This window comes from Oryctolagus cuniculus, chromosome 15 (genome assembly GCF_964237555.1).
Source record: "Oryctolagus cuniculus chromosome 15, mOryCun1.1, whole genome shotgun sequence".
In the NCBI taxonomy this organism is placed as follows: domain Eukaryota; kingdom Metazoa; phylum Chordata; class Mammalia; order Lagomorpha; family Leporidae; genus Oryctolagus; species Oryctolagus cuniculus.
This window is the reverse complement of record NC_091446.1, coordinates 70080380-70091942: the sequence shown is the minus strand read 5'-3', so window position 1 is coordinate 70091942 and position 11563 is coordinate 70080380. Positions and strand designations below refer to the sequence as shown.

At 60.4% G+C, this 11563-nt stretch overlaps 1 protein-coding gene across 1 annotated transcript; it reads right to left on the bottom strand.

Moving 5' to 3' along the window:
• Window positions 1-4465: 4465 nt before the first annotated feature.
• Window positions 4466-11352, bottom strand: PPIF (peptidylprolyl isomerase F). Its single transcript, XM_051831556.2, has 6 exons — window positions 11063-11352; window positions 9988-10018; window positions 9473-9561; window positions 7497-7593; window positions 6874-6949; window positions 4466-5352 (listed from the first exon to the last, which is right to left on the bottom strand). The coding sequence occupies exons 1-6, from the start codon at window positions 11252-11254 to the stop codon at window positions 5217-5219; spliced, it is 621 nt and encodes a 206-aa protein (XP_051687516.1). The 5' UTR covers window positions 11255-11352; the 3' UTR covers window positions 4466-5216.
• Between the last annotated feature and the right edge of the window lie 211 nt (window positions 11353-11563).

Below are 11563 nucleotides of genomic sequence, written 5' to 3'. Positions count from 1 at the left end.
TGTTCTGGGGCACAGGGGCCTCTCTGTCACCGCCCCCACCATGGATCCCCAGGCTGGATCCCCAGCCCTGGCCCAACACACACACACACACACATACACACTTGCACATACTCGAAAAGGCACACACACGTACAATCACACACATACACACACACGCATACACACAATTACACACATACACACACACACTCACAGACACCCCTACCCCAGCACTCACGTGTACTAACAACACACACTGCACTCATAAGCACATATACATACTCACACGGACACACCGACAGACACACATGGTTGCACTGAGTGGACCTGTGCCCTCCTCTGCGGCCCGAGTGGCACTGCTGTGGGCAAGGTCCACGGGACCTCCCAGCCAGCGCCCACGCTGGAGCCACGGCCTGGTCCTCCCAGCCAGCGCCCATGCTAGAAGATGAGGAAACTCCAGCTAGGACCCCAGGAAGGTGAGAGAGGCCACGCCCAAGTCCCAGGAAACAGGCAGAGCTCTGCCCACTGGCTCACTCCCTCCATGCCCCACACAAACAGAACAACAAAGACTTGGTCACGCTGAAGCCAGGAGCCAGCAACTCAGTCCAGGTCTCCCACATCCAGGCTTGAGCCACCACGGGCTGCCTCCCAGGGTCTGCCCTAGCAGGAAGCTGGCATTGGGAGCTGGGACTCGAACCCAGGTCCTCTGACAGGGGACACGGGCATCTTAGCCATGAGGCCAAAGGTCCACTCAGCATCATCACTTGACCTTGCACTGGCCCTGTGAGGTGGGGACTTCGACGGGTCCCCTTTTCACAGATGGGGGAGCTAGCAAAGCACAGAGCCCGTCTCTGTGTCCCCTCCCAGAGCCACCCCTGCCCCCATCCCCAGCCCCAGCCCCAGGGGTACAGCAGGTCTGGGGTTCCGCAGCTGTGCTGCCCTTCCAAACTGCCTGGCAGCTTTCCCCATGCCCCTCCACTCCACCCTGGGCCTCACCCCTGCCCAGCCTGCCCGAGAACTCTCCAGTGCAGGTCCCATGCTCACTGGAGGCCTGCGTGGAAGCCAGGCCCAACCCCCAAGGGGCCCCCTCCTTACACCTCCATTCTTGGAAAGTCCCCAGGGGCCCCACGGGGGTGGGGCAGCCCTGCTCCTGCCCCCTCTGTGTCCCAGCATGCAGGCCAGGCCAGCACCTGGGCTCTGTCTCCCTGGGCAGCCCCCAGGAGTTTCCAAGGCCACCTCCCCCATCTCTGCCAGGAGCAGGTCTTTCTGCCCAAGGCCCGGAGCTGAGCAACACTCCGATGCCCACCATCTTTGCTCCCCCCAGGCTCTGGGCAACTTGGTAACCCAGGACCATGCTCATACAGGGGTCACTCGGACCCGATGCCAAATTGCACGTGTCCCCTGAAGCTCTGGAGATGAGATCCAGGACCTGCCATGAACTACTGCGCCCACCTGAGCCGGTAGGGGAGGTCCTGTGACTCCTTTCTCTGCCTCCTTCCCGGCCCCTCCAGCCCAGCGCCTCTGGAAGTCTGCACTGTGACCAGCTGGCAGGAACCCCGGGAACCCGCGCCTGGCTCCCGGGATGGGGCTGGGGTTTGCAGGCGCCCCTGCTAGCCCAGAGGCCACACTCCTCCCCACCCAGGCACTTCACCCTGTCAACCTAGCTCTCAGGGCTTCTGCCTTCCTTTCCTTGGTGAGGGAGCCTTGCCTAGCGTGTAACTGGGAACAGGACCCCAGCCTGGCACCGCCTTGGAGACTGCTCCCTCCCACTGCGGCTCAGAATTCCCCAGTGAGCGCCTCTGGCACCCAGCGGCTGATACCTGCTGCCCCCTGGTGGCTACAGCGGAGACTGCGACTTACTGCTGGTGGGCGCACCTGTGCTGCCTGGGAGACTACGGGGATTTTATTTCCCCACCTCCCGCCCAATCTCAAGGAAGCTTCAACCTGCCCAGTACAGGGCTCCCGGGGCCTCCTGCATCTGCATCTGTGCTTGAGTGAAACTGTCAAATATCAGTTTTCTCCTTGATTAGAAAAATAATGCATGGGGCCCAGCGCTGTGGCGCAGTAGGTTAATCCTATGCCTGCGGCGCCGGCATCCCATATGACCACCATTCAAACCCCGGCTGCTCCTCTTCCAATCAAGCTCTCTGCTATGACCTGGGAAAGCAGTGGAAGATGGCCCAAGCGTTTGAGCCCCTGCACCTGTGTGGGAGACCTGGAAGAACCTCCAGGATCCTGGCTTCAGATTGGCTCAGCTCCGGCCATTGTGGGCATTTGGGGAGTGAACCAGTGGATGGAAGACCTTTCTCTCTGTCTCTCCATCTCACTATCTGTAACTCTGCCTCTCAAATAAATAAATAAATGAAATATTAAAAAAAGCATGCATGTCCAATATAAAGTGGAAACAACACAGAAAATAGGAGATAATCATTCTCAGGACCCCACTCCCCCACTTCCTCCATGTCAACGCTGTCTGGAGTGTTGCCATATCCTGCCACTGTCTTCTTTCTTGTAGAAATGCTGTGACGTAGCAGGTAAAGCCCATATGGGCGCTGTTTCAAGTCCCAGCTGCTCCACTTCTGATCCAGCTCTCTGCTGTGGCCTGGAAAAGCAGTAGAGGATGGCCCAAGTCCTTGGGCCCCTGCATCTGTGTCTGTGTGAGACCCGGAAGAAGCTCCTGGCTCCTGGCTTCAGATCAGTTCAGCTCTGGCTGTTGTGGGCATTTGGGGAGTGAATCAGTGCATAGAAGCCCTCTCTCTCTCTCTCTCTAACTCCTTCAAATAAATAAAGAAATTTTTAAAAGAAAGTGGAAAAACCGTCCACACAATGGGAGAATGTGTATGCAACTCGTGTAACTGGTAAGGGGGCTGTGGCTAGAATATGTAAAACGCTCTTACAATTCAACAACAAACACAAATGGCCAAGAAGCACATGAGAACAGGCCCAGTATTGTTCATCACCAGGAGGATGAAAATCAGAACCGCAGAGAGCGGCCCCCTCACGTCCACGAGGACGGCCGCAATGAGCAAGATAGACAACAGTGAGTGTTGGGGGGGCGGGGGGGATATCCGTGGAGAAGCTGAACCCTCACAGGCTGCTGGTAGGAAATGGCTTGACAGTTCTTAAAAAAAAACCGAAGCACAGCACTTGCCCCGGATACTCTTAACACCGTATGTAAAGTGGTATAGTGTTATTTGCAGGTGTTGTTCTGTAGGCCCTACAGAAATCACTAAAAATGTTAGCAATGAAATCTAATCACCCTAGTGGAGAAAAGAACGGACTCACTTCGGAATAAAAAAGTCATCCCAAGAAGGCAAGAACAAAAGACAGGATGCACAGAAAACCCACAGTGATAGTCACATGAGCTGTCAGTGGCTGGGCTGGCTGGGAGGCCCTGCCTGGGACTTCTGCCTCCACGCCTGGGCCCGCTCGCTGGGTACCAGCCATTTGGGGTTACACTAAGCTTGACCAGTAGAGGGCGCTAGAGAGGTTCTTTACGCTTCACCAGTCTCTTTCCCCTTAGTAGGTAAACCCCATGGAGAACCACTTTTTCTTACACTTCCCTGCGTTGTGTCTGTTCTTGTGTGGACCCTGACACCAAGAGTGTTACCCAGGGTAAGAGCCGAGCTGCAGCACTCACTAATGCGTATTTCTAAATAGACGTATGGAGACGCAGTTCCCGTATAACACGGCTCAGATACATGCAGCCGTCACCAAAGCCAGCTTAACACATTTTCATCACTCCGTAAAAAGACCTGGTGCAGGGGTGGACATGTAGTACAGCTCTTAGGGCACCACTGGGGACGACTCCCATGTTGCGGTGTCTGGGTTCAAGTCCTGCCTCTGCTTCCACTTCCAGCCTCCTGCTCGTACCCACCTGGGAGGCTCAAGGGCTTGAGTCCCGACATCCATGTAGGAGATCCAGGAGGAGTTCCAGGCTGAAGCCAGGAGACTGGAACTCCACCCAGGTCTCCCATGTGGGTGGCAGGAACCCAAGCACTTGGGCCATCGTCTGCTGCTTTCCCAGGAGCCTTAGCAGGGAGCTGGATCGGAAGTAGAGCAGCCAGCATCTCAGCCGTGGTCCAGGAATCTGCACACTTCACAAGCAACCTTGCGTTGCTTTAGGCCTTAGCAGGCCCCGAGATCACTCACAGAAATCCCTTCTCTTAAAAAAAAAAAAAAAAAATTTCTTTAGCTGAAAGGTAGAGTGTGAGAGAGAGAATCATTTGCTGGCTCACTCTCTGAATGTCTGCAAAGGCTGGGGCCCAGGTAGGCCCAAGTCAGGAGCCTGGAACTCCATCCAGGTGCCCCACGAAAAGCGAGCCTTGGCTCTCCTGACTTAGAGGTGCAGCCGGTGTGGCTGTGGGTGCTCGAACGGTTTGTCCGGGCCTCTGTTTCTGGTCTCTGGGGTGGCTGAAATTAGCTCACAACACTAAAGGCAGGCTCCAAATACTGCAGTTCGACACCTCAAAACCACAGACACGCCTTTTCTAGAAAATAGGATTTATTATCAAATTTAAGGTGAGCACAAGTAACTTCCAGAAACGTGGCATAAACATCAGTGGATTTCATTTATTCAACACACACAGAGACGTCGCAGCCGGCCAGGAGACACCCTCCCCCGGAGCACGGGGCACGCGCACGCCGAATCCACACACACCGGGCACAGCCTGCAGGTTTGCTCCGGGCTCGGCTGCTTCTATGCCCACGGACCCTCCTCAAAAGGGACAGCAGCGGACCAGTGGGATTCACAGTAATGGGGGAGGGGGCCTGGCCACGGGGGTCTTCACAAAGCCCTGAGTTGAGCTTCCAAAGCCAAGTTCTGGGGTCCCGTGGCCAGGGCCACCGGCGCCGGATCCCTGGAGCAGTGTCACAGCTTCATTTCTCGCAGTCCCGTTAATTAAACCGTTGCAACGGGGAAGATGGCACGGAGCAAGTATTCGGGTCATTTGCGGTAACTGGCTGTCCCCTGCGGCTGGAGGAAAAGGCGGGCGCGTAGGCTGTACCCTACCCTGTCACCTCGGCCTGGGGCCCTAGGCACAGATGGGCAGGTGGGCGCTGGCAGGGCGGGGCTGACACAGCGTCGCGAGGAAGGGTGGACGCCGAGCCCCGGTGAGGCAGGCCGGTGTCCTGAGCGGTTTCCTCTGTGACCAGCGGAGCGAGCACAGGCACCACGCCCAGCCAGGAGTCCAGGCCCCGTGGCCGTGGCCGCCACCGCCTGGTGCCCGGGTTGCAGGTTAGCTCAGCTGGCCGCAGTCCGTGATGACGATCTTCTTGGACGTCTTCCCGCTCCGGGAGCCAAAGGACTCGATCTTCTTCACGACGTCCATGCCCTCTTTGACGTGGCCGAACACCACGTGCTTGCCGTCCAGCCTGCTCGGAGAGGGGAGGCGGGTGAGCGGACACCAGGGAGTGTATCTCACACACACACACACACACACACACACACACATACCGTCATCACATACACCCACCGTCACCACACACACACACACACACACACACTCGGAGAGGGGAGGTGGGTGAGTGGACACCAGGGAGTGTATCTCACACACACACACACACACACACACACATCCAGTCATCACACACACACACGGAGCGGAGAGGGGAGGCGGGTGAGCAGACACCAGGGAGTGTATCTCACACACACACACACACACACACACACACGGAGCGGAGAGGGGAGGCGGGTGAGCAGACACCAGGGAGTGTATCCCACACACACACACACACCCGGTTATCATACACACACACACACTCGGAGAGGGGAGGCGGGTGAGCGGACACCAGGGAGTGTATCACACATACACACACACACACACACACACGTGCGCGCACACACACGCACGCTCTCGGGATCACATGCCCACACGGCCGACCGGAAAGGAATCCCAACCCACCAGACTCTGCTCCCGAGCCTTACTGTGCTCCCAAAACACAGTCCGGAGGGCGCCTACCGGCTGGGCCAAGCTCGTGCTGTCACCTTGCCCTGTGCCTCTTGCCCTGAACCCACATCTGTGAAAGATGAACTCGGCTTCTGCACAGGGTGACACGGCGTATCAGACTGCCGAGAAGAGACAAGACGGCCACTGATGGCCATCCAGATGGAATTGTTTTAACAGTCACGGGTAGGGGGGCGAGAGCCAAGATCGCCCACGGTGGTGACACCACAGGCATCCCGAGGGGCTCTCCTTTGTGCGAATCTCAAAGGCAGCTCCGGGGAAGCCAGGGCGGCAGCAGCCACGGGCAAGATGGCGAGGGCGCCACAGAAGCAGCAAAGAGAGGGCAGCTCCAGCAGCTGCCTGCCCAGTCCCGGTGGCCGCGCACTGCTGCTTTGCAAGTATATACCCCACACCGGGGTCTACTTAAAGTCCTGGAAATGGGCTTACGTCGGCTTCTGCCCAGCTGCTGTCCCCTCAGCCTATGGACTCTGAGCAGGAAGCTTCAGCAGAGAAGAGACATCCCTGGCCCACGCTGTCCGGGGCTGGCAGCCATCTGCAAGCCCATGCAACCCGGGGCTGGCTGGGATCAGCGTTGCCCACGGCACAGCCCACGGTCAGGGCCATTCCAGGGCCTGGAACACTCCAGTTAAACGAAACAAAAAGGCTCCACTCCAGGCCATCTGAGGCCTAACCCGTTCCACGGCATCTCCCAAACGTATCTGATAGGGGATCCCGTGTGTGTGTGTGTGTGTGTGTGCGCGCGCGCGCGTAACACAGCAAGAACATTCTAGCTGAGGACAACAACAGGACACCTAAGCCACTGCTGACTTTCTCTCTCATATAGACACACAGCCTGGGACAGGGCCACTGCCCCCGAGCAGACGCTCCAGCCACACGCTGCCTTCCCCACAACGTGCAAGGCCACCTCCTGTCCCCAGAGGGCGCTCACCAGTCTGTCTTTATGGTGCAAATGAAGAACTGGGAACCATTGGTGTTGGGGCCTGCATTCGCCATGGACAGGACACCTACAAAAACAAGCAAGGGTGAGCCGTTCAGGAGAGCTCAGGGCTCAAACCACACCCAGGACACGCGGCTGTGAAGATCCTAGGGCCCCCAGGAGGGAACTCGGGGCCCAGTGACAGCTCCCGGGGACTTGTGCCGCCGCCCCCCCCCCCCCCCCGCAGGTCTCGATGGGGTGGCCCTGGAGGAACAGGTTTTCTGGGAGCTCTCAGTGGCGCAGCTGGAGCAGGGTCCCAGCCCTGGCCTCTAGGCCTCTCCGCACTTCCCCTTGGGGCTTCCAGGTCGCGCAACGCCGTGGCTCCACCTGCAGCCCCTCTACCCAGATTCCCGGAGGAGACCTCGGAACGAGGAAGCACTAGGAAAAAACCAGTGAGCCAGAGATGGGAGTGCAGAAGGAAGTGGGGGGGTGGAGGGCGCATCTTCGGGTACTGAGCAATGATGCGGTGGCAGCCCTCCAGGGCCTGCCAGGCACGGTAGAGGCTGGGGGGGCTCCAGGCAGGGCCAAAGCTACAGGGGCCGCTCAGAGGACGGTGCAGCGGGGACCCCACTCACCTGGTCCCACGTGCTTCAGCGTGAAGTTCTCATCAGGAAAGCGGCTTCCGTAGATGGACTTGCCCCCTGTGCCGTTGTGGTTGGTGAAGTCGCCAGCCTGCGCACAGAGCACCCCCTGAGCGGGCTCCCACAGAGACCCCAGCCCACCCAGTACAAGACCCTCGGGCTAAGGGGCTAACACACATCCAGCGAATTAAGGGCAGGTGAGATAAGGAAAAGCAACAGAAAAATAAGGCTGAAAGAGCTGTCGGCACTACCCTGAATGACACACTTTGTACCTGAGCCCCAAGGGACCTAAAGGAATGTTCTGAGGTGAATTTTCAACCCACAACTCTGAGACAGCAGGAGGGAGGTGGCCAGGGGCCCTGTTCCCAGTCTTGGGGGAGCAGCAGTCAGCCCAGCCCAGGTCCCCAAGCCAAGTCCCTGTCCCTGTCCCAGCCTCTCCCCACACAGGGCTCAGCAGTCCCCTGTGCCCCACACACCCAGGCCCGGGGCCACCAAGGCAGCACCCCTCCCCAGACTTTGCCGAAGGCTAAGAGAGGACTGACAGGACTTCAGTGGACAGCCGTGGCCACAAGAGCCCAGTGGCTGCCCATGTGGCCAGTCCCCGGCCATGGCCACGCTGCTCTTTCCCCGAGATGAGGTCCTTGCGTGGGACAGGTGCCCTGGCCAGTCTGGCTGACGTATCCACGGATGCCAATAAGGCAACCTCAGATGGCAATGACTCAAGCCCATGGCCTGTGCCTCCTGCTGCCACCGCCTCATGCCAGAGAGAACCCTCCAGATATGGAAGTCACTATCCTGACTCAGGACATGGGCCTCAGGTGGAGCGGGCAGCCTCTGTAAGAGAAAAGCCCCCAGCACTGTGGCACAGCAGGTTAAAGCCCCAGCCTGCAGCACTGGCATCCCATATGGGTGCTGGGTTGAGTCCTGGCTGCTCCACTTCTGATCCAGCTCTCTGCTATGGCCTGGGAAAGCAGCAGAAGATGGCCCAAATCCTCGGGCCCCTGCACCTGCGTGGGAGACCCGTAAGAAGCTCCTGGCTCCTGGCTCAGACCAGCTGAGCTCTGGCCATTGCGGTCATCTGGGGAGTGAACCAGTGGATGGAAGACCTCTCTCTCTCTGGCTCTACCTCTCTCTGTAACTCTGTCTTTCAAATAAACAAAATAAATCTTAAAAGAAAAAAAAAAAAAAAAGGAGGAAAGCCCCAGGGCCAGGCCAGGCTTGTCCCCCACCCCCAGCCCTGCCTTCAGCACGTTCACTGCCCGTGCCAGCGTCACAGCCCAACTCCCTGCCATTCCCCAGGGGACGATGACAGCCGCAGGGTCAGGGACCAGGGGACAGGACTCTGGGCAGAGAGAACTTCCAAGAGGCCACAGCATCTACACCCCCGCCGCTGGGCTCTGCCAGCCCCAGGACCCTCACTCTGCCCTGACAGGACAGCCCCTAAACGGCCCGGGGCCCACCCCTGCTGCTGACTGCCCCCCAACCTCCGACACAAAATACTTCCGGAAACAGACAAGACACACGCCTAACAAACATGTTCACGGCACCAAGAACAATGCCGTTCTCGGGAACAGAAGCTGCACGAGCAGACACGTTTGCTCCCACCCGGGCCCTGTCTTCCTCCCCCCTCTCCCTCTCTCTCTGTCTCCCCGGCCAAGGGCTCAGGGGACACTCGGGGACAAGCTCGGACATGGACTCTGTCTGCACACACATCTAAACCCCAACCCCCAGCCCAGCTGGGCAGGGCCAACCTGTGGCTGCCCTAAGGGGGCGGGCCAGGTCCAGAGCAGCCGGGACAAGCTGTGGCCTCCTGGGGGAGGGGGAGGCCACACCGACGGATAAATGCCAGCTGGCCCTCTGTAGGGAACTGTGCACGCACCAGGCACCTGCTCCTGTAGCAACCTCCCACCCAGCCAAAGAGGCAGCTCCTGCTAGTGCCCCCACTTGCAGGGCGACCGCGGCCGCGTTACCTGGCACATGAAGGACGGGATCACTCTGTGGAACGTGGAGCCCTTGTAGCCGAAGCCTTTCTCCCCGGTGCACAGGGCCCGGAAGTTCTCTGAGGGTTGGAGAGAGACGTGGATCAAGACGGCTGGGCCAGCACTCAGCCTGGGCTCCCCAGTAGGTGAGTCAGGTGCATAGAGACCCTGGCTCACCTCCTGGGGCTGCTGTGTGAGCAGGACAAGTCACTCCCTGGCCTGACCCCAGAGCCTCCACACCGTGACAGGAGTACACGCACCCCCTGGGTGTGCTGGCGCTGGCTCACTGGGGCAGGGAGTCCGAGGTCTGTGCACCCACCACCCTCCCCCACCAGGCACCTGAGGCAGGCAACTGTCTCCAGGGAACTGACATAGTCTTCCACTGGGCCTGGGGTGTACCAGAGCCAGCAGCGAGGCCCAGCGAGCCACACAAGCAACACCAACTCCTCCCGCAGCCCACGGCCTCCCCTGCCCGGCTCCCCTCCCTCTCCCCGCGCCCCGCTCACCTGCTGTCTTTGGGACAACATCAGCCTTCAGCTGTAGGGAGGCAAGGATAAAAGACAGTGGGTGACCCAGAGGCGGGCAGAAAGCTTCTCACCACCCGATACCCACACCAGCCACGGGGCGTGAGGGGCGGCCACGCGGCCATTCCATTCCTGTTACTGCCAACCCCCGTGGGAGGCGGCCACGCAACTATCATAGCTGGCAGCTGCTTCCTCAGCCCCAGACGGAAGTGGCCTCGGTCTGCCCATGTGCCCAAGGCGGTAACAATGCGGTCCTGGCCCCCTTCTGGAGCAGAAATGGCCCAGCTAGCTCCCAGCATCAGACTGGGGAAGGGGGGGTGGGGGTGGGGAGGGGGGCTTAGAGTGGGGCGAGGCCAAACCCCTCCATGCACACATGGGCAAGGGAGGCCCAGGGAGAGGCAGGAGGCAGGGGGCAGTGGGGAGTTAGGACCCCAGCCAAGCCAGCTCCTTGGTTTCAAGTCACCCCAGCACCAGGTGGGAGGGGGAGGGCGTGCCCCAGGCTCCAGGACAAACGGAGGCTGAAAAGCAAAGTCAAGGGCTCCCAGGAAAGCGGTCACCCAGGACCCACTGGCCTCTCTGCCCCAAGTGCTGGGGCCTTCCCGTGACCTTGACAACTATCTGTGGTTTACACACGGCTTTCAAAAGAGCCCACAAGAGGATCCGGGGCTGAGTGCCCCCGCCCCGCGGAGGGCCGCCTTCCCCAGCCCCCCATCGCCGGCGTGGGAGCCCGACCGCGGGTGCGGGCGCCGGGCTGGGGTGTCCCCCCACACCCGCCTCGGAACTCCAGGCCTCAGCAGCCCTTCCCTCCCCCAACACCCGCCGCAGGCCCCAACCCGCTCCGATCTGACCTTGAGCTTTCTCCTCCACATCAGCCCTCCCCGGACCCAGCGCCCCAGGGTTCCGGGAGCGGCCGGAGATCTGCTGCCCCTTCTCAGAGACCGGGACACGGAGGCCCAGAGCCCAGGGCGTGCGTGGCCCAAGGTCACGCAGCGCGCCACGCACGGCACCGGTCGGTCCCCCACGCCCAGGCCGGCCCCGTGGGGTCATGGGGTCTCACCTCCAGCACCACGCGGCCGAGCGGCTGCCCGTCGGCGCCCACGTCCAGGTACACGAGCGGGTTCCCCGGGGCGGAAGAGGACGAGTCGCGGGCGCCGTCGCTGCTGTAGGCGCGGGCCGCTGGGCCCGGCGGCGCCGCGCACCGGGCCGGGAGCAGGCCGAGCAGGCGGGGGCCGCGGCGCAGCGCCAGCATCGCGGACGCGGGTCGGGCGGGAGATCGGCGGGGAGCGCAGAGACCGTGAACCGAAGGCCGCGTGCTCGCAGAAAGCAGTCCCCGGCAGCCGCGCGCCGCCGCCTTTATGGGCATGTGGGGCCCCGCCCCCTGCCGGCCGTCCACGGGCGCCCCCTGCCGGCCGTAGCCAGCAGCGCGCGGCCAGCTCACCAGGCAGCTGGGCTTACAGTCCTTGCAACACCTGGGGACAGAGACCGCGCAGAAGGAGGCAGGTGCCATTTTTGGAAGGGTCCCAGTACATTTCAAAAGGGAAGAAAATGCTGAACCGTG

Excerpts from the sequence above, each read along its gene's own strand:
- PPIF (XM_051831556.2), bottom strand. The coding sequence starts at position 11,254 with ATGCTGGCGCTGCGCCGCGGCCCCCGCCTGCTCGGCCTGCTCCCGGCC. Across the intron at positions 9,562-9,987 it reads TGTTGTCCCAAAGACAGCAG|AGAACTTCCGGGCCCTGTGC; the intron begins GTGAGCGGGGCG and ends TCCAACCCTCAG. Across the intron at positions 5,353-6,873 it reads TGCACCATAAAGACAGACTG|GCTGGACGGCAAGCACGTGG; the intron begins GTGAGCGCCCTC and ends CTCTCCGAGCAG.